We start from the raw sequence: 23,108 nt of genomic DNA, 5'->3' as shown, positions 1-23,108 counted from the left end.
GCCAAGCTAAGCAGGAGGGAATGTCACGTGCACCCATGCACTGTAGTACACAGTGACAAAACTGGCTCATCAATAGTGCACGAATCCTCTATAGAAGTATTACCTTTTAGGATTTATTTATCGTATGCTGTGACCCCTTTGTGAGCCCAATCCGAGACATGTCAGGCACGAGCTACGTGACTCAGTCTCCCAGCCTTAGAGTGTCAAGTCAGTCCTCTTAACCCACTATGGAGAATTCAGCAAGTGTTCATCATTCACGAGCATGTAGATGTCAGCCATATCAATAGATGCATTAGGAGCATATAGTTGCATAGCATGAAGATGGGGACCCCTGGTGAGGGGACTTGGCATGATCCCACAGATCGGGTGGAGAGTCTTGATGCCCCTTTCTTTGCATATACAGCGCGGCTCGACCACAGGACCCAAATGCTAGAGATAGATGGCACACCGGCAGCAGCAACACAGTGGAAGTCTCAGGGCCTATCACAGCGCTTCCTTTCAGATTTCTGGAAGAGGCTTTGGGACAGCTTTCAATCGAGGAAGATCACTCTCTTCCTTTGGTTGAAGGCACACAGGAGTCTGGCGGTTGGTACTTAGCTGGCAGTCGGAGGTCGGTCAGCAGCTTGCCTGAGGTACAGCCACCCCCAGGAGTCTCAGCGACATTGCCTTTGGGATTGCCCGAAGGCATAGCAGATTTGGCAACGGATTCTCTGCATCTTTGCTATGGACAGGGCATAAACCCGGATCATCACTTGGGATACTGTCGCTTGGTTTGGGCCACCGAGGCTAGAGTGGTCAGGACTTACAAGGAGGATGGGGGAGGACTAGCCCTTCAGGTCTCCCACCATCCTATTGCAGTAGTACCAGTCACAGCCCCACCGGCACGTGTCTGGCGACCAATCTCATGCCAGCAATGGAGATTTACAGTAGCATAGCAACCTAGCACATTTGGCATGCTAGATGTAGCAAGGCCATCGAGGGTACCCACACTCCGCCGGCTGAGACCATCAGGAGCATATGGGTCGATATCATTCACACCCTCCGTGGTCATTGGGAGAAGTTGCAGGGAGGTTCTTGGTCGTTTCTGTTAGAAGTCATCTCCTGTCTATTTTTATACACCAGGGCCTTTGTTGTGGGTGTGCCCGCCCTTATGAGGTGTTTTCTCATTTTTCCCCACTCAATGTATTTTTCCCTATTTTTTCTATGGCTTGGGTGGCTTCCTTGTGTTGGCAGGAGGGCCTTTGTGCTGGCCTATTGTACCTTCAAGAACCCGACCTCATATCTGTTCAGGCCGACTCAGGACAGCTGGCCGACTAAGTGTATTTGCTGGTCGTGGAGGTTCAGGGCCAGTCGGCTACCTTTAGCACAGGCCGACTAGGTATTTGGTGCCATATAAAATGGCCCCATGGCCCCCATTCCATTTTGTATCATTCTCGGGATCTTCTTGTGTATATAGAGCAGAGTTACACGCCTCTATCTCTCTCTCTTGTGCTGTGATTTTCTACACTGCGTTTTGCTCGTGTGTTCCCAGATCTGGTCAACATCTCCGCTGCGTATTCTGACATGGTATCAGAGCCTAGGCTCTAGATAGTTCTTGGGATTTGTGTGAGCAAGAGGAGGACTGTTGTGTTGCTAATTGGTGGACCGTATGGGACTGTTCGGGAAGAGGAGAAGCAAGAGGACGGTGGGCTGATTTGCTGGACAGCCACTTGCAAGTGTTAGTTCTTCTTTGTTCCCACCCACCCACCCTTTTCAGTGTACATCCCCGCAATGGCAGATCTGTTTGAGATGGCCGAGAGGCATGTGAAGATCCCGACACTCCCCACGTTCCCGGTGGACCGTCAGTTGGACGGGAGCAACTACGGCATATGGAAGGTTATGATGGAATCTGTTCTGGAGTCTTACGACCTCGCTGATTTCATCGTTGTTGGGGTTCCACGGCCGGAAGTAGAGGAAGGGGAGTTACCGTCGATCCGAAAGGACCGGGAGGCTCAGACACAGATGTGGGATCGTGTCAACGCCAGGGTCTGTTCGTTTATCTTTCTCAACTGCACACCGCAGGTAATCAATCATGTAAAGCATATGATGCTGGCCAGAGGTATATGGCAGCATTTGGCCTCTCTTTACAACAGGGTATCGCCCATGAAGAGGATTTCCTTGGAAGTACAGATGCGGGTTATGAGCCCTGCAAAGTTGTCGACGATGCGGGAGCATATTAACAAGCTGCAGGCTCTTCAGCAGGAAGTTCTTCAGGCTGGGAAGGAGATATCGTCAGAGGACATGGCCATAACGTTGTTGTCACACCTGCCCTCTCAGTACTCAGCATTTTACTCGTCTTTGATTACCAGTGGCAAGCTCAGCACCATCACGTGGAAGGAGCTTGTGCCCATGGTCTTGGACCAGAAGGAACGATTCACGAACCCTCCTCAGGGTGGAGGTTCGGAGGCCTTAACTGGCCAACGGTCGAAAGGCCGTAACACGGGCAAAGGGAAGGCTTCGTCGGAGAAGTCTTCTGAGAAGAAGTCCGTTTACTGACCGTGAGAAACTAAAGGCAGAGAGGACCTATAACGATTGTGGCGAGAAAGGCAACTATTGGAGGCAGTGTCCCAAGCGGAAGACCGAGAAGGATAAAGATTCCTCAGCAGCAATCATGAAAACTCCGGCTTTTGTGCACCTGGAGGTGATGGACACCGATATTTCATTTTCTTCAGGCAAGGAGGAGATTGGAGGATTCTTCGCGACGGATACTCAGGAGTGGATTCTAGACAGTGGTGCTTCCAGGCACATGACTCCTTCCCGTTCAGATTTACAGGATCTCTGCAGGTATTCTAGTCACATTCTTACTGGGGATACATCCACTATCCCAGTTCACAGTGAGGGCAGGTTGGAGATAGTTCCCGATGGCAGAGGGGGGAAGCATTCCTCCCAGGTGTTGTATGTTCCGTCACTTGGTTTTCATTTGTTGTCAGTGCATCAGGTTTGCAAGACTGGCATACGGGTGGAGTTTGATAAGCATTTTGTTGCTCTCTGGCACAAAGCAACAGGCCAGGTGGTTTGGGAAGGCGGAGTGGAGAATGGAGTTTACAAGCTTTCAGCACTCTCTCTCCTAGGTCCTCAGGTTTGTGATGAGTGTCAGTCTGGTAATGGCCACTTAAGTGTGGATATGATGCAGGTACAGGCTTTCCGAGACCAGATAGTGGATAGCTTGCCAGTGGATGGCAGCAGTTGGCAGGAACTCTCCAGTACATTTAAGTAGTTCTTGTATTCGTCAGTCAGAGGAAATTGAACAGGTCACTTATGCACTGATGTCTCGTAGTATTTGGGACAAAGAACCTCCTGTAGATGAGGATGTTCTTTCCACGGGGACCTTTCGGAAAGCCAGGCAGGTGGCAGTTGATGATTACTTGCAGAAGGAGGTGCATACCCCAGGCTTTGTGGTTCCGGATTTAGAGGGGGTGATTGACAGGTTTCGGAAGGCCTTGCGTGGTCTTCATCAGGTTTCCGGGACTTGGTTTTGCACCATAACAGGTGTTGATCCTTGTGAGCAGTGTGATGCTTTTTTGACTCAGAAGCAGAATGGTTCATTGATCTGGTTGATGGACACCAGTTTGGACGGGAGGAGCTTGATGAGGCAGTTGAGCTCATGGTTGCAAATGACTCTTTGGGAGACAGGATTGTGTTTCCTGTGGTTTCTGCGGCATGCAAAGGATCATGGACTCTTGTACATAGGAGGGGGACTGATTGATGGAGTCCGACTCCAAGGTTGGAGTGACTCGGTTTGGGGAGGAGATCCAGACACGAGGAGATCTACTTCAGGCCCAGGAGCAGTTTTACGTAGCAGTAAGAGGCAGTCATCTTTTGCCTTGTCGAGGACAAAGGCAGAGTACCGGGATGCTTGTGATGCTGCTTGTGAGGTGGTGAGGATGCAGAGGTTGCATTGCAAGTTTGGGCTTCCATTGGAGGAACCCATGGTCATCCAGAGGCACTGTGTTCGTGAACAGATCGTTGCTGATGACATCTTGCTAGAGTTCTGTTCGACAGAGGACAGTACAATGGACCTCTTCACGAAGTCGCTATCTCAGGATTTGCTCAACCGGCACCCCAGCTCCCTGTGTTACACAGCCAGGAGCTGAGAGGGGGTGTTAGAAGTCATCTCCTGTCTATTTTTATACACCAGGGCCTTTGTTGTGGGAGGGCCGCCCTTATGAGGTGTTTTCTCATTTTTCCCCACTCTCCGTATTTTTCCCCCATTTTCCCTATTTTTTCTATGGCTTGGGTGGCTTCCCTGTGTTGGTAGGAGGGCCTTTGTGCTGGCCGACTGTACATTCAAGAACCTGACCTCATATCTGTTCAGGCCGACTCAGGACACCTGGCCGACTAAGTGTATTTGCTGGTCGTGGAGGTTCAGGGCCAGTCGGCTGCCTTTAGCACAGGCCGACTGGGTATTTGGGGCCATATAAAATGGCCCCATGGCCCCCATTCCATTTTGTATCATTCTCGGGATCTTCTTGTGTATATAGAGCAGAGTTACACGCCTCTATCTCTCTCTCTCTCTCTTGTGCTGTGATTTTCTGCACTGCGTTTTGCACGTGTTCCCAGATCTGGTCAACATCTCCGCTGCGTATTCTGACAGTTTCCCCCCCCCCTCCCCCTGTATGAGATAGCCTTCTCCTCACAGAGCGGCCAACCGAGGAGAAGCATCTCTTTCCCTTTGATCATTTGTCTCCCGCCCTTATATGAGGTGAACCATGAGGCTTTATTTAGCCCGTCGTGGTTGTACTTAGCCCTTAGCGGCTGTTTTTCTTAAACTAATTGAAGGACCTTTTTCCCGGAAAAAACAAAAAGCATGTAGATGGGCCCAGCCCTAAGTACAGCCCCAAGGCAGTCCCCCAAAGTGTGGGCTAACCTTGCAAGGGGTAGACAATCCCCTAGCCATGCATGTAGGCTCAGCCGACCAGCCCTTGGGAGGCTGTGGAGAAATTGCCCAGACCCTTGGAGGTCTTGGGGCCCAATCAGCCAGCTTAGGTGGCAGTTGGCTAGAAGATGCAGCAAACCGACAGCAGATCTCAGCCAACTAAGCATTGATTGCTAGTCGTGTTTCAGTTGCTACAGCCAACTGACATTTAATGTCAGTCGTGAGCATTTTTTGCCAGCCGACCAGCATAAGAAGCAGCCGACTGGCTTCATGTGGCCATATAAAAGGACACGACCAGTTCAGTCCATAAATCATCAGTCATAAATCAGAGTTTATCATCAGAATTCAAGCATGTATGATTAGGCTCTTGCTTGTGTATACTTACAGCCCTACTTGTGCTCTCAGCCCAAGGCAAAGAAGCTCAGTCTCTTCAGGAGTATTCAGCAAACCTTCCCTCAGTCTCGGGCCAGTGTATTTCTCTAGAAGATAGCTTCCAAGTCGCCTAAAGCTTATGCACAGTTCTGCCCAGCATTTTTTTTTTTCCGAGAAAAGATCCTTTCATTAGTTATATAAAAACGCCCGTAGGGCTACAAAAGATCTCTCCTGCTCATAAGAGAAGCACAGCAGTGAATACAGCAAGGCAGCCCGAGAGACTCTCCCTAGGTGCTGCAAAATACAAGCATCAGTACAACGGACTGAGGGGATAAATCATACAATAGGGGGGGGGGGGGGGGGGGGATAGCCAAACAGGTGGCCTGTAATGCCAACGGGGGGATCCCGTGTGTAAGGTGTAGAAGGGCCGCTGCGCCAGGTGGTGTGAAAGGCCTGGCTGTTCTGCAAATACTGCAAAGAACACAAGCTCGGACAAAATAAACTCTGCTCAGGATCTCTGAAAAGATCACTGCTCTCTCCAAATAACTGTAAATTCCTGTAAGAAAAAAGTCTCCACAGATACAACATAGCTCCCGAAACTGATCCTCGAGTGAAGTAGCTGGAGATAGGCCGCCTCTGAATGTAGAAAACTCTTGTGGGAAGCAAAACGCAACCAAAACACTGCTATCTAGCAAAAATAGCACTCCACTGCCAACAAAAGGCAAGGAACATGTAGAAACCGGGAAACCGTGTAGGCCAGGAACAAAACACAGGTATAGATGCTCCAAAATCAACAAAACACTGACTGAAATCTGAAATTCAAAATCCTCCTCAGGTACCAAACTGCCTCCAAAGCCACAATCCAAACAAGAAACCCCCTCTGCAAGTGATCTGTGTCCACTGGAGAAGAAAACACAGCCAAACAAGAGCTACAAACCTGAAAATTCAGGCCAACCAGTGTCCACAACTCCTATGAGGAAAAACGCTGAAGAGAAGGTACCTTGGAGTCCAATAGATGAAGCCCACTTGAAGGTAGAGCTACCAGCAAGATCGGTTCAGAAAAAACGCAGCAACCATGGCTGCAAATCTGAAAACGCATAGGTATAAGGGGCTGTAGAATGGGCTGAATATGGAAACGCTGAAGCCTCAGATCAAGAACTGCTGCAGAGAACAATCAGGGGGGGGAGGGATGGCACAAGATAACCAGAAGGGACAGGCAAGAGGGAGCCCAGAGAGCTCCAAGATCAGGGCTAAGAAAGCAAGCCCAAACACGCCAAAAACGCAGCCTGTTTGGGACAGCTATGTTGCTGTCCAGACCTGAAAAAAAAACGCCTGAGAACCCCTAGAGGGTGCCGCCAAGAAAGGGCAGGTATGCTGTCCAGAAAAACGCCCGAAACTGCAGGCCACTGAAAGAGGGATGAATCAGCCCTTGAATATCTGAAACGCAAGCTTCACTTGGTGAAAAAACGCAGATCTGTCCATGGGTAGAAAAACTCAGATTTGAAGTGGTAGAGGAGGGAGCATCCAACGCTGAAAATCACCGACGCTCTAATACCATGATAGAATGTACAGCGGAAGAAGGGAAAGTGGAAACACAGGAGAGAGTGAGAGAGAGAGATGGAGAGGAAACACAGGTGAGAACCTGTTCTCAATATCATCACCAAAAGGAATACATGTCCCGAGCAAGAGGGGAGAACCTCGTATGTGAGGGATTGCAACTAGGCAAGCAGTGAGAAATGAAGGAGGCAAGCCAGCTATATATATGCCCATGAGTAGGCAGCCGACTGATGATAAAAAACCTCCACGACTGGGAAAATACCCAAGACTCCATAAAATGGGGAACAATGTGGAAAAATATATGTGAGGGGTGACCAACCCCTCTAGCTAACATGGTCACCCTAGAGGCTAAAATAGGACACCAAATAGGAAGCCAGCAAGAAGGGGATGATGTCTAACAAGTATGTGGGGCCAGAGCCAGAAGAGCCTATCACAGAAGAGCTGCTAGAGGTTGATGAGCTAGAGGAAATCTTCAACCTGAGCAGATTCTGTTCCACAAGGAGAGAAAGCTATCTGCTGGTAAGCTTTCCACACGATATCTTGTGAAGTTCAAGAACTAATTGTCAACACAAAATGGGTTGATGAAGACTACTTCAAAGGCAAATTTGGGTACTTTTCAGTTGAGTTCAACTGTTTAGATTCTAGAACCCCAGGTGGGGTGGGGGTGTGTCACCATTTGGCCAGCCAAGTGGTCTTCCCCTGTATGCGAGGCTAGAGAGCTTCATGTCGCCCGTACTGAGGCCAAGACTTGTGTCACCTACGGAAGGCCAGGCCATGTGTCACCCGTAGTGTGGCCAAGACGTGGAACCCACTATCAAGGATCCTAGTTGAGGCTTCCCAGTGAGCTAGTTCCATGCTCGGGAAGACCTCTTATTTACAGGTTCCAAGAACGGGAGTTATATCCATTGCATAATGCACATGCATGCATCTCTCCTTGCTTGAAACTAATTTCACATGACTTGTTTTCATGTTACTACCTGCTATGACGTGTCCAATTCATGGGCAAGGGACGACCAGTGCCCTATATTTTGAGGCATGTGAACAGGTGGTAAGTATTCACTTTAACCTTTGTTTACTCTTGTAAAGGTTTTATAACCTTTACTGTTCACACTTTATTAAAGCCAGACACCGCCCATTGGCCAGTGCCTGGGCCCAAGGGACAAAGTGTGGCCAGCCCAAGCCGTGGGAACCTCCCTAGGCCATTTAAACCCCCACGTGGTCCTCTTCCACAATTGCTTCTCTCTTTCTCACACATACATTAGAGGCTGGCGCATCCTTTCTTTTCCTCCACCTGCTGGAAACTCTACTATATGCAGTACCTGCTGAAACCTTACTGTACCTGCAAGCACACCTGCTGGAAACCCTACTGTACCTGCGGAAACCTAGCTGGTGTAGTTACACAAAGCCGAAGCCCAACAACTACAGCAACATGACATGGAAGAGAGCGCATCCTCTTGGGTCAAACACATACTTCCACCAATTTGTGGTCATAAGCAAGTTAACATGAGAAAAGTTTAAGTACCTTACAGAAAGAAGGTTTACACCAATTCTGTGAAGGTAATGTAGAGATAACTTTCCTAATTTGAACTCCCAAGTCTGACTGAAAACTCACCTCATTTAATCGGCTTGAGATCTCTTCGGTAGCTTTCAGCAGCTCTACAGCAGTTTTCAAGCGTGGCCGATCTTTGTAGGCTATCACGTTATAAGCTGTCTGGAGAACAATACACCCACAAGAAAAGTTGGGATTTCGCAAAGAGAAAGATGGTAGCTTGCTACATGACAGTACTAGGACAGTCAGAATAACACAGTGCTTTCTTTTCTATCAAAAACTTGAACCTGTTGCCTCTTTTCGATATCCCTAAATGCCATGTCTGCCAGGTTCTTTTCCGGTACCAGCTTTGCCCTTGGGAACAAGTTGGCAAGGACTATCAAAATCTGCAGCAGTGGCCACGGTGGATACATGTCTGCAGCAATCTGCCACAAGTAGGATTGACCAAGACAAACGCATGATTCAGGCGGTCATGAGATACCTATATGAGCTTTTATACGATTAATTTCTTATTACGGACAGGTCCATGCTGGTATCAAAACTAAATAGGCAAACAGGAGGGGCTGAAAGCTATACTTTGCACATTGGAGCTACAAGAACTGCACCATTCCAAGCCTCGGGTCGCTTCAAGTGAGCCTTCAAAGATACTGCTCCTCCCATCGATTCTCCAAAAAGAAAGCAAGGAAGCTTCTCAAACTCTGGTCGTCCTGCCAAATTCATTATGACGAGTACTATGAGCAGAAAACAAATTGAACTCAACACTACCATTGAATATATAGAGTTACTCGTATAATCATCTTTAAGAAAGCAAGGCACTTTGATCAGGCCATCTGTCACATGCATCAATCCTCAGATGCAAGTGTCAAGACAACCAAAGGACGTGTACATGGTAGAAAAAGGCAATCAAGGTTTAACAGACTTTTCCGAGCCTTCACAAAGGGGACGCATTCAATGAGTAACTCTGAGTGTAATTTAGGATTTTTACACATTGGGTAGATGTAGGTACACGCCAACCAGGGATTATGGCCACCTGAAGGCACATCGCCTACGAGAATGGTCAAGTTGGGAACCAAAGAGCACTGCTGGTCACTGATGGAAATGCCAGATGCTTGCGTTAGGGAAAAATCAGTGGCAAATGAGCATGGAATAGATATGGACAGGTTTGGGGCTCATTTTTTGGCAGCATAAGCAGGTGCAGACCAGCCTGGATAGGTTAAGCGCCTTATCAGACCAGCACGAACATGTTCAGTGACTTTAATCACACCTTTCATACCTTGCCAAGGGCTGGCTAACTTATGTTAGATGGAGAGTGCTTTTTATCATTCCTCAGCATCTTCCACTTCACCCCCAAGAGAAGGCCCCAAAAGTAGAAAATGCAAGCCCACAAACACCCTATAGTAGCCCATATCAACTAGAGGAGCAACAAAGAAGGGCACCAACAATCGTCATCAAATTTCAACCAATGTAACTATGGAATTGAAGGATGAATGTCAAACAAAGTTGCTCATGTCCCCAATTTGATCACACACAAAGAGAACTATGAGGCAAAAAGTGGCGTTCAGCCATTGTATTTTCATTCTCATATCACTAAAGAAAATACTTTTGTTTGGCTGGTTACTGTGGTCTAGCATTGCACCAACCCTCACCTCCGACTCTTCCCGCAATCGCTCCATTTGCCGCCTCCTCTTCCTCCGTGCCTACCATCCTCCCCCCCCCCCGCCCCCCCACCTCTCTAGAGCATTCCCATCGGGCCCCTGCAATTCCTAACCCGGAGAGGAGACAGCCGGCGAGTACCGTTCGCCGCCTGATTCATCGTTTCTCAGAGCTGGTGGAGATGACCATTGTGGCCTCACCAATGAGGGCTCTCCCACCTGAGTCTCTAGGCGGGCCTCCCAGGATCTTGGGGTAGCCTGTGGATTATAGTTTCTTCCGGTGTCTTCCGACGGAAGGGGAAGACAGGTTCGAGGAGACCGTAGCCCCTATTCGGATATGTGTGGTCTTCCACCACTCCAGATGGCGCGATGATCTTCTCCTTTCCCTTTAGCATAGCCCCCGAGACAGGGTGGGATCCAGAGTCGATGGCCGCTACCATACAGGATCAGGCAGTTGAGCTATCGCATCATCTACAAGATCTCCGGATCACCGACATTCTTACTCATCTATGGCCTTTGGCCAGGATGAAGCTTGGTGGATCAACCCACAGAGGCCAGGGAAGGGAGATGGTGACCTCCAGCCTAGAGGTGCTGCTTTTTGTGTTCATGCATACCTCTCTCGCAGTATGTAACTTGGTTGAACACAATGCTAATCAATACACTTAAATACACTAAGATTTGATGGACACTTGCTCAAATACAAGAAGTAAATTGTTGAATTGACAAGAGACACACAATGAGCCGGAACAGCCGACCCCTCCCTCAAATAAAGTATATTAATCTTGGGAGAATCAAGTACATAGTGTCATGGGCATTTCTGACCAGATTTCCATACCAATGCATATGAATACAGTATTGTAAACAAGTGGTTGTCGATGTAGACTTGCAACCCACACTACTCTCTCAAGTGCCCATGTTCCCTACCATCTGCTCTCTATTGTTCCACCAACACATGGTAGCAACAATCTGCAAGAGAGCACCTAGGACAAGAGAACACTACACAGGGTATGTGATCTTGTAATCCGGTTCCTCCCTCCTACTACTTGCTCCCATATTTAAGCATAAAAGGTTACCAATAGCAAGTAGAGTCGATGACAGCGGAAGTCTTCGCGATGGAAGTCCTTGGAGTGTTGAGATCTTTGATTTGTCGCCTTTCTTCGCGAGACAAAAGTCTTCAAGAGGATGAAGGGAACCTTGGGAAAGCTTCCCCATGGTTCAACTTGAGAAAGGAAGGCTGAAATTAGGGTTTTCAGCAAAAAGACCAAAAATTACAGCAAAAATGAGAGCTGTTTTGCTGAATTTCAGTCATTGGGAGTGAGTAGGAGAGTGATTAGGACTTGGAAACACTCTTGGAAGCTTGGAAAACACCCTAGCAAGTTGGGTATGGCTATGGAGAGCTTGGAAATGGAGAGAAATGGTGGAAAAACAGAGTTTTCAGCCTCCAAAAATCTTCATGAAGAGAAAACACGAATTTTCTCTTAATAAGTAAGTGAATTGGGGTCCAATCAGGTGAAGGGACATGGGGAGATGCCCATTTATGAGTAAAAGGGGAGGATCAGGTCCTGGACATTGACTCTTGTCCGCCTCGGGACTTCAGTGAGTGTGAACTTGCAAGCGGTCATAATTTATAGTGACTTTTGGGCGTCCAAACTTTAATGAAGTGAGAACACACTCACTTATAAATATTGGCTAAGTCCTAAGGGCTATTTGAGCCTAGATTGGGTAATACTTACCACCTGTTCACATGCCACACAACCATGTCAGCAGACAAGTTTCACACGCACAGTTCACGGGCGAGCGTCCCCTTACCCGGAACTACACATTGGTCAAGCAAGCATGAAAACAACATGCCTTTTCAATTGCAAGCAAGCACACAAAGATGCTATGCAATGCAGTATTGGTATGGACAATCCCCGTTCATGAGACTATACGTGCTCCAGGCAAGTACACGAGGCACCAGACCCAATGGAACACCAATCCACCAAGCATTTCTGGGCATGTACACGGAGGCACAAGCCCCAACGGAAAGCCAAGTCTACAGTATGACATGAGTGGCATCAATCCCCGGCATAAACAACTGCCATGGACACCAGTCCAATGTACATACATGATAAGAAAGCACGGGTGGACCAATTGGGTGGCCAAAGGGTGACACAGTACCTCTCCCCCTTTCCTACAAATACCTCCATTGTGATCAATGGAGCACGGAGTATGCATACTCACGCTCGGGCAAAGTGGCAGTAGATGGAGGGCAGGATCCACGCCCACTTGGCGCGACTACGTACCAAGACAAATTGTGACTATTCCCCGTCTAAGCCCATGCCCAAGACTCCGAGTGGAGGCAGTTCCGGTAGTTCCGCCTCACACAGAGATTGATATGAGGATTGTCTCATGGAACATTCAGGGCTTAGGGAGGCCTCAGTGCTTTCAGAGACGAGGCGTCCTTAGAGGAGAGCTGCATCGAGCTATGGTGGGGGGATCTATCGACATTCTTTTCCTTCAGGAGCACCATCTTACTAAGGGGCATACCCGCCGCTGCGAGAAGATTCTACTAGGCAAGAGTCATACTTTTTGGTCTCCATCCTTCGGCCCTCCAGGGACACAGGGAGGAGTGTGTCTCTCTGTCAATGAGCACCTTCTACCGTCTGTGACAGGATCAGGAATCATAGTTCCAGGACGTGCTCAGTGGGCTACCATTCTGATTGGAGAGGATAGCGTTGGCTTCTTCAGCATTTATGCCCCGAATGCGGTTGCAAGTAGAGCTATCTTTTGGAGCACTGTCCCGATAGGCCTACCCTAGGCTGATTTTCGGTGCATGGGTGGTGACTTCAACATGATAGAGGCAACAAAGGACAGACTTGGAGGTGGCACGGCCACAGCCTCAAGAGTGGAGTACTTTGCATGGGAGGAGATGATACTGATTCTAAGGGGACAGGACCCTTGGCATCCTCGAGAATTTGGGAGTAGCCGTGGAAGTCTTAGCTTCTCTCGATCAAATAGGCGGAGCACTAGCGCCAACCTCTCTTGGCTAGACAAGTTTTATGTTGACGAGTGGGCTTGCAGCCGTGGAAGTATGGTTGGTATTCTGGCAGGCACTACATTTTCAGATCATGCCTCAGTTATTCCTTCCCTAGAGGACCCATGGAGGCATGACAGACATGTGAGCTCCAGGATTCCAGACAGCCTCATTCAAGACCCCGAGATTTGTAGCCGGATTGAGCAGATATGGTCGATACTTTTCCTCAAGATCTGCAGCGTGCACTTTGGATGATGGCCTTGGGGGGGACGTTAGTATTTTCTTACAGGAGGCAGCCCAGAGAAGATTGGAGGGATTTCGGGAGCAGGAAAGGAGTGTGAGGAGGGGCCTAGCCTCTTTACAACATCTTCAGGAGAGTTCCCCCGACAGCCCATGGATCAAGAGTTAGATCGTTGTCGCCCGCACAGAGATTCGGTCCATTGAGGAGAGCAGGGTGGAGTATAGATACCATGCTAGGGCTTCATTCTACACTTAGGCCAGTGACAGAGTTACTGGAGACTTCTTTGAGATAGCTGGCCCACGCAGGAGGAGAGACGGTATTCGCAGGCTACGTGGCCAAGATGGAGCTATTGTTTCTGATCCTCCGCAGGTGAGAGCCATCGCCACGGATTTCTTCCGGTCTCTTCTCACTCTGATGCCCCATTATCCCCCCAGGTGATGGATGCGCACGAGAGGGTCTGGAGGCACACGAGAGAGGTGGTTCCCCCCTCCCTTCAGTCTTTCTTATTGACCTCTTTCACTGCAGAGGAGCTTGCGGAGGCGGTGAAGGCATTACCTAGGGGCAAATGCCCGGGGACAGATGGGCTTCCTGTTTCTTCCTTTCTTCGCCATTGGGACCTCATGGAAGGTAGCCTTCGCGCTGCCTTCAATGAGATTATGCTCACAAGTGCCATGCCATAGAGGCTCACAAAGGGCTTGATACATTTGACTCCCAAGGAGGGTGGTGATAGATTGGAGATCCGGCAGTTGAGACCCATCACCGTTCTAGGGACGGCCTACAAGATTTTAGCCAAGGCCATCAGCAAGCGACTTCAGCCTTCCCTCCCAGACTTGATCCATGACACTCAGACTAGTTTTGTTCAGGATCGAAGTATTTTGGACAACATCTTTACCTTTTGGAAGCCGACAACTTCAACCAGGATGCGATAGGAGGACTTCATTGTGCTACTCCTAGACTTTGAGAAAGCTTATGACAGGGTGGATTGGAGCTTTTTGGAGGGCACTATGAGCACGATGGGATTCCCCATGGAGTGGTCTACATACACCTTTTCATGCTTCTACTAGTCATTTTATGAGACCCCGCATTAGCATATTTTATTAAATATTATTTGGGATTTTTCTACCATTTTTAGGTTTTTTATAACATTTTTATGCTACATGACAGCTGTCGGCCTGCTACAGCTCGCCAACCAACTCAAAGGAGGGATATATAAGGGTGCACACCCTTCCCCTCATTTTCCTTCTCATTCTTGCATATCTGTTGGAGGTCACTGGCTATCTCTTATGCTCGTAAGCACCTACGGGCTTCCCTCGTGCTCAATTTCAGCAATAGTCAACTGTTTCTAGCCTTCTACAATTTGTGGTTTGAGCCTACAACCTATGTTTGCTCTTTCTTTCAAGGCTAGTAAACTCACACACTAAACCACCAAAGAGAGAGAGAGAGCAAGAGAGTGGAGAGCTAAAGCACAAGGACACAAATCCAGACCCAAGAGAATGCCCCTTTCTCATTACTGAAAGTCACTTATATACATGCCACTTATTGGCCTCGGGCTTCCACACTTAATAAAAAGTTGGGCGCCCATCACCTAAAAGTGAACTAATAAGAAATAACCTGTAGCATGCACTGAGCTAGGACCGTGTGAAACAACGAAGCCTTTCTTTAAACCTGAGTTTACTGAGTCTTTAGCAATCCTTTAAAACAGCATACATGAATCTAAAATAGATGTAATAGAGACGACACCAAATGGGGTCCCGAATAACCTGAAGGGCTCCCCTGCAAGCAGAAGTATTTGCTTTGTTTCTACTTCTGGAGAACTGTATACAAGCTGAACTGTGTCCACAAGACTGAGCGGACAAACTGACTAACTGAACGACAAACCACCAAACACAAGGACAAAGCGGGCAGAACTGTGCATAAGCTTTAGGCGACTTTGAAGCTATCTTCGAGAGAAATACACTGGCCCGAGACTGAGGGAAGGTGTGCTGAATACTCCTGAAGAGACTGAGCTTCTTTGCCTTGGGATCAGAGCACAAGTAGGGCTGTAAGTATGCACAGGCAAGAGCCTAATCATACATGCTGATTTATGGACTGAACTGGTCCTGTCCTTTTATATGGCCACATGAAGCCAGTCGGCTGCCTCTTATGCTGGTCAACTGGCAGAAAATGCTCACAACTAACATTAAATGTCACTCGGCTGTAGCAACTGAATCACGACTAGCAAATAATGCTTAGTCGGCTGAGATTTGATGTCGGGTTGCTGCATCTTCTAGCCGACTGCCACCTCTGCTAGCCGACAGCAGTCTTGAAACCGGCCTCTGATAGAAAACCAGAGTGCGGTAGAAGCAATCACCCGTCCACTTGTAGTCTAGATGAGAAACAAAACACAGATTGGAGCTAGAGTGCCCAAATCTGAAAACACAGCGACACCTGTTGGCCCCAAAGCTTGGCGCCCCTTGCGGTATTTCTTTATTCAATTATAATAAAATGAATGGCTGAGTACAACACAAAGACCAGCCAAGAGTTTACACCTGTAAGTCCAATCTGACGGCCCACAAATCCTTCTCAGCACAGAGGATCTATGCACACAGATCTGTGTCTTCAAACAACACACTGTGCCTCCCTCTGATCAGCCAAGATCACTAAGCAGGCCAGCCATGGGCATACATCTGGCATAACTCAAGTGCATGATACATCATCTCAGCTCAAACATACATGTGCTGTCCAAACTCTGTCTTAATCCCTTGTCAATCTGCCATACCCCTCCTCTCACAAGGGGCCAGATAACACATATCTGCAACAGACATCAAGCAGTAGAAAGAGAGATAGATGAACAGGAACAGAGCTTACCAAGTTCAGCTCGTGAAACAGCACTGGAGGAAGCAACAGCACCAATCTGTACTTGCAGGCACTTGTATCCACAACCCTGCTTCACACATGTGCTTGTACTTGCCTGTATCCTCCTCCTGATGTTCACTCTTATGCTGTCCTTGAAAATACAGATCTGAAAATCAGCACTGTACCCGTCTGTACCGCCTCGGGATACGTGCCAGGAGTGGTACTTGCATAAACAGCCTGCTGTCCTCTCCTGTACCAACCTGAACCTGTGTATTCAGGTCTGTCCAGCCACCTGACAAGCGCCGCCTGCAGCTACAGAACTCAAAAAAGCGTGCGTCAGCCCTGTCCGTACACTGTACGGCTGTCGTACAGGGCTGTACGGGCTGTGTACTTGCTGGTACAGCCTGTACTGGCCTGTGCGCAGAGAATTCCAGCAGAGAAGAAGAACACTTGCAGCAGATTTCAGCAGCAGCCTGTACTTGCAGTCGTACAGTGCTGTACGGACTGCACACGTGGGAAGTACAGCTGGTTATACAGAAGAAATCAGCAGCAAACACACAGAAAACAGCAGCCGCCTTGCTTCTTTTGTGCTTTTCCACGCTAGAGAACATGCGCATGAAGGCTCTTCCACTTTTACTCCACGACTCCCAAAAAGGGAAGAGAGAGAGAGAGGAGAGAGAAACACTCCTCCCCAAATTAATCCCTAGGGCCCCAAACTTTAATAAGTTCCTAGGGCCACTAAGGCCTAGGGGCAAACTCCAATAAACATTAAAACTTAATGTTTCTAGTTCCCCCCTTCACACCTAGGGATGTCCACACATCTTAAACTCTGTCCGGGCACCCCCCATGTGAATCATAAAATATTCTGACTCTGCAACCACCATGCCCACACTTGTCCTGCTCCATTTTCACAGGGCCATGACATACCCCCCTCTTGAAAGATGGCAAGCGTCCTCGATTGCATTCTGGTGATGCATCAAAATATCCAAAGTGAAATATACAATATGGCAAGATCAGCGTCCCAATCTCTCTGAGCCATACACATGTATCAACATTCACTGCAAACCAATGGCATAGTAATAGTCCAAGTTGTATACCACTGTGAACCATACATATCCACAAAAATCTCCATGTGACTAGTACACATATATCATAGAAGTCCCATAAACAGATGTACTGTCAGCCTCAGTACCTTCGGGTGAGAGAAAATCTGCACCAAGCGACCTCTAGATGTCATCTGAGCCTGTCTGGATCAAGGGAGTGGAGGTGCTACCCCCCTCTTGAGCATCAGGTAATGCTCCAGACCCATGCTCTGCTGAACCTGAATGAGCCACAATAAGAGTCGGCTCTAACTCAAAGGCATCGAGATAAAGCTGCAAAACCTGAGGTGAATCTGTTAAGTCACCTTCCTCCATCCACTTCGCATCCATCGGTGAATAGTTCTTGAACTTCACAAGATAGCGACGGGAAACTTTACCTCGTACCTTCCTTTCTTTATGTGCCAGTATCTGCTCTGGAATCAGAACCTCATCAAGTTCCTCAACTTCCGGCTGAGCCTCATCTGATACATCCTCAGGCACATCCCCACGGAAAGGTCTAAGAAGACTCACGTGAAAAGCATTGTGAATCCTCCAGTGATCTGGTAACTTCAAACGATAGGTTACCTCACCAATCTTTTCCAAAACCTGAAAAGGCCCATAGTATCGCATACTCAACTTAGGGAATAAGCGCTCTTTACCCTTCATCTTCTTGAGTCTAGCCTTTTCAAAACGCAAAAGAACCCAATCACCCAATGCAAACTGTAAATCACGTCTGTGACGGTCTGCGGCTTTCTTTTGCTTCTGCTGAGTTTTCTGGAGGGCCAAGTTAACTCTCCGATAAGCTTCATCCAAGCTCTCCACATACTGATCAGCCTCAAAGATCTTATCCTTTGTATGCAAAATGGGTGGTACCTTCTTCCCTCCTTCTACAATCTCAAAAGGCGCCTTGCCTGTCGAGCTATGTACAGTGTTGTTATATGCAAACTCCACCAAAGGAAGATACTTTTCCCATTGTTGCTTGTGCTCTGACACATAACACTTGAGAAGATCCAACACTGTAGAGTTAGCCTCTTCTGACTGACCATCTATCTGTGGATGAAATGACGATGAAAACTTGAGAGTTGTACCCATGTTGTCAAACAACCCTCTCCAAAACAAACTCGTCATCCGTGGATCACGGTCACTAATGATAGACGTAGGCAAGCCATGATACTTGAAGATGTTCGCCATGAACAACTTCACCATATGATCCACTTTAATTGTCTTCCGCACGGGAATGAAATGTGCCTGCTTACTGAACCTGCATATGATAGTCCAGATGCCATCATTTCCCGTTTGTGTCCGTGGAAGATCGAATACAAAATCCATGGCAATGCTCTCCCAAGGTCTATCCGGAATAGGTAAAGGCTGTAATAACCCTGGTGTCTTCTGACGGTCAAACTTTACCTTCTGACATACGATGCATTGCCTCACAAAGGCATCAACATCTCTTCTCAAGGTTGGCCAATAAAAAAAAGTCTCCACTGCTTTGACCGTGGCGTCAATACCTCTATGACCTCCATACGGTGGAGCATGACTTTCAATCATAACCTTGAGTCGCAATGGCCTGGTAACACACAGTCTGCCATGCATCAATAAAAACCCATCTCTAAGAGAGTAATGCTCATGCCGCTGACCCTCAGACATCTGATCATACAACCTTTCAAAATCCTCATCATGGGCATACTGCTCTTTCATTTCATCAAGCTCATGATGATAAGCAAGTGAAACTGCAGAGACCTGTGGCTTGCGTGACAAAGCATCTGCCACTACATTCTTTTTGCCTTCCACATGGACAATCTGGAAGTGAAACATTGACAAAAAGTCTGCCCAACGCATATGCTTCTCTGAAAGCTTAGTCTGCGTGAGGAAATAACGCAAGGTCTGATGATCTGTCTGTACAGTGAAATCAGCCCCAAGCAAGTAGTGTTTCCATGTAGAAAGAGCGTGAATTACAGCCAACATCTCTTTCTCATACACCTGTAAATGCTTCTCAGCATCTTGCAAAACTCTACTCTCATAGGCTATCACATGTCCCTCTTGCATGAGAACTGCACCAATGCTACTTCCACATGCATCACACTGGACAACAAAGGCCTTTCGGAGGTCCGGTAATACCAATACTGGGTCCGAAGTAAGCTTTTCTTTGAGCTTTTTGAATGCTGTAATTTCCCGATCAGCCCATCTAAACGGAGTTGCTTTCTTCGTCAAAGCATGAAGAGGCGAAGCAATTTCAGCAAAGTGCCGTATGTAACGCCTGTAATAGGAACACAATCCTAAAAAGCTGCGTACATCATGCACGGTCCTCAAAGCTGGCCAATTAAGTATTGCTTCCACCTTTGCTGGATCCATACGGACTCCATGACCAGACACAATATGCCCCAAGAAATGTATCTCTTGCAAAAAGAACTCACTCTTCTTGCCATTAACCACCAACCTATGGTTTCTGAGTTCTGCAAACACAATGGCCAAATGCCTTCTATGCTCTTCCTCAGTTCATGAATGCACAATCATATCATCAAAGAATGTGCCCACAAACTCTCTATGAGGCCTGAAAATCCTGTCCATCATTCTGTTAAATGTGGCAGGCGCATTTGTCAAACCAAAGGGCATAACCAAGAACTCATACAACCCAAACGTGGTTCGGAATGCTGTCTTATGCACATCCTCGGGTCTAATTCGTATCTGATGATACCCGCTTTTCAAGTCAATATGACTAAAAACTGTGGAGCCCTGTAAGCGGTCCAAGATGTCATCGATCCTCGGTATGGGGAATCGATTCTTGATGGTATTCTTATTCAGCGCCCTGTAATCTATACACATGCGCCAAGAACCATCCTTCTTCTGCACTAAGAGCACAGGTGAGCAAAAGGGTGATGAGCTAGGCTGAATCAACCCCTTATTCAATAGCTCCTGCACCTGACTCATAATCTCTTCCTGTTGGGCTGCACTAACACGGTACGGCGGTCTATTCGGTGGAGTACTACCGGGAATCAGATCTATGGAATGATCTTCTGGCCTCTCAGGAGGTAATTCTCCTGGTAATGACTCCGAAAAACAGTCTTGAAACCCACTTAAGAAATCAGCCCTGTCCTTATCTAACATTGACAAATTAGACTTAGACTCATCATCCTGTGCATCCTTTACATAAATCAAGTACGCGAAAAGATGCTTTTTCATTACTGATGAAATCGCCGAAGCGGATACAATAGGAACAGATTCCCCTTTGAGTTTTACATCCAATACATGCTCTTTCCCTCTATGAGTCAGAGTAATTTTCCTATTGTAAGTATCCACCACCGCATGTACCCTGTGGCACCATGGCATCCCCAACAAAACATCGCAGCCATCCAAAGGCATGATGAAGAACTCCTCGCTATCCACATAACCCTGCAAATGAAGCCGAAGCTTCCCAATAATAGGAGTAACGGGTTCTGCATACCCTGGACAAGCCATATTTGCCTCATGTAACGGCTCCATCTCCTCTGCGCGAATCCCCAATCGGCCAGCCAAATCTGGTGAAATGAAGTTGGCTCTAGCACCTGTGTCAAAGAAGATCAAAGCATTCTGATCTCTCACTTTGCCCCATGCCCTGCACAACTCTGTAGCTTCACCACCTAGCTGCTCCCCCACAAGATCAGGAACTAAGCTTGGAGAAGGCTTTGGTTTCTTTGGCTTGGGCTCTCCTTTATTGTCAGGATCCTTTTTGGACGTTCTTTTGGGACAATTGAATGACATATGCCCCTCTTCAGTACAGTAAAAACACTTTTGAGCATCTCTCAAAGCCTGTCTTTCCTCATAAGTCCTCTCGGGCATTGGCAACTTCTTATACTTTGTCTCTAAAGACCCTTTAGCATCACGAGAAGCATGCCCAAATTTTTCAGCTTTCTTGCTCAATTTCTTACTGCCTTTAAACCCAGATGAACCACCTGTGAGTAACGCATTAGCTGTCATAGCATTTTCAATCATCTGTGACATGTTCGTTACTCTTGTCTTTATACAATAATCTCGTACCTCTTTGGGCAGCCCACAACAATACTTCTCTACCTGCTCAGATAATGGCACGGCACGATAAGAAGTCACTGGGAGTAGAGCTTCCCAAAACTTCTTGTTGTAATCCTCCAAACTATCACACTTTGAAGCATCCAACTTGTGCCATGCGGTCATAACATCCACCTCAAATGTAGATGTGAGCCATACGGAAGAGAAAACCTGTTTGAATTGGACCCATGTGGTGGGTGCTATGCCCTGCAAAAGAAGAGTAGACCACCACTGCAAAGCATTGCCCTTGAGAAAAGTGGCAGCTTTCCTCACCTTTGAGGACTCTGTGTAATTCCCACCAGAAAAAGCAGCATCAAACTGCTGTAAAAAGGTAAGTGCTTTCAATTTATCCTTGGCTCCACTGAAAGTGTCAAACTTCACTGCAGCTCCCCCTTCCTTGTAATCTTTCGCCTTTCCCATAGGCGTTAGATTATCATATGGAAGTGGTTTCGTAAGATTGCTGCCCCCAACATTCATACCCATCATTGGGTCAACATTTCCCATTCCAACACTAGGCATACCATACATCCCAGCCATGTTTCCAAACATTCCGTTATGCATACCTGGCTGCATACCACCAAACATATTGCCTTGCATCCCAGGTTGCATGCTTCCAAACACATTTCCTTGCATACCGGACTGCATACCACCATACATATTCCCTTGCATGCCAGGCTGAAAATTGGCTCCAAAAGGCCCATACATACCCATGCCTCCCTGAGGGTAACCCCCAGTCATGGATTGGAACACCGAGCCACCACCAAAATAACCTGGATGCATGTTCTGCTGAGGAATAGGTGGCTGTCCATAGAAGGAACTCTGTGGGTTAGCACCAAAAGCATGCTGCATGTTTGGAAACTGTGCAGGAGATGGATCCTGTGGAGTGGTACCACTATGACCATGGGAAAGATTCTTTGATCGAACCTTCTTCTTCTTTTTCTCGGGCTCTGTGCGGGGCTCTGTGCGAGATCTCAAAAATTCAGCAAATCTCTCACTCTGTGTGAGCTGCATAAAAGTATCCATAACACTAGCCAAGCGATCTTTGAACCGAGCATCATCCTCTTTACCATGCACATCTTCTGGCTGTGTTACATCCTCATAAGGCTCAACATCTGCAGCTTGTTCTCCTGCAAAAATATCCTCAGATACATCTCTTTCAGGAGAAGTCTCTTGCTCTTCTTCTTCATGATAGAAGTACTCTTCCTCTGTATCAGACATGATTGCTGAATTTTTCAGCGATGGCTTTCTTCAAAGCAACCACGAGCTCACCCCCTTCAGAAAGTTGATGATTGGTCCCGGCAACGGAACCTTGAAACCGGCCTCTGATAGAAAACCAGAGTGCGGTAGAAGCAATCACCCGTCCACTTGTAGTCTAGATGAGAAACAAAACACAGATTGGAGCTAGAGTGCCCAAATCTGAAAACACAGCGACATCTGTTGGCCCCAAAGCTTGGCGCCCCTTGCGGTATTTCTTTATTCAATTATAATAAAATGAATGGCTGAGTACAACACAAAGACCAGCCAAGAGTTTACACCTGTAAGTCCAATCTGACGGCCCACAAATCCTTCTCAGCACAGAGGATCTATGCACACAGATCTGTGTCTTCAAACAACACACTGTGCCTCCCTCTGATCAGCCAAGATCACTAAGCAGGCCAGCCATGGGCATACATATGGCATAACTCAAGTGCATGATACATCATCTCAGCTCAAACATACATGTGCTGTCCAAACTCTGTCTTAATCCCTTGTCAATCTGCCATACCCCTCCTCTCACAAGGGGCCAGATAACACATATCTGCAACAGACATCAAGCAGTAGAAAGAGAGATAGATGAACAGGAACAGAGCT

The 23,108-nt window shown here is 47.5% G+C and overlaps 1 protein-coding gene across 1 annotated transcript in view; it reads right to left on the bottom strand.

Annotated features, from left to right (window-relative positions):
* The window catches only part of LOC147613358 (caffeoylshikimate esterase-like), a 61,552-nt gene that overhangs the window by 5,772 nt on the left and 32,672 nt on the right, over window positions 1–23,108 (bottom strand). Inside the window, exons 5-7 of the mRNA XM_086782670.1 lie at window positions 8,970–9,100; window positions 8,681–8,818; window positions 8,457–8,555 (exon numbers count right to left, since the gene is read on the bottom strand). Coding sequence (XP_086638796.1) covers window positions 8,457–8,555; window positions 8,681–8,818; window positions 8,970–9,100 — 368 coding nt within the window. The remainder of the gene's footprint in view (window positions 1–8,456; window positions 8,556–8,680; window positions 8,819–8,969; window positions 9,101–23,108) is intronic.

Source organism: Cibotium barometz, chromosome 44, assembly GCF_041138505.1.
Source record: "Cibotium barometz isolate CiBa-2024 chromosome 44, ASM4113850v1, whole genome shotgun sequence".
NCBI lineage: Eukaryota > Viridiplantae > Streptophyta > Polypodiopsida > Cyatheales > Cibotiaceae > Cibotium > Cibotium barometz.
Note: the sequence above shows the minus strand (reverse complement) of the source record. Positions and strands in the feature narration are given on the sequence as shown.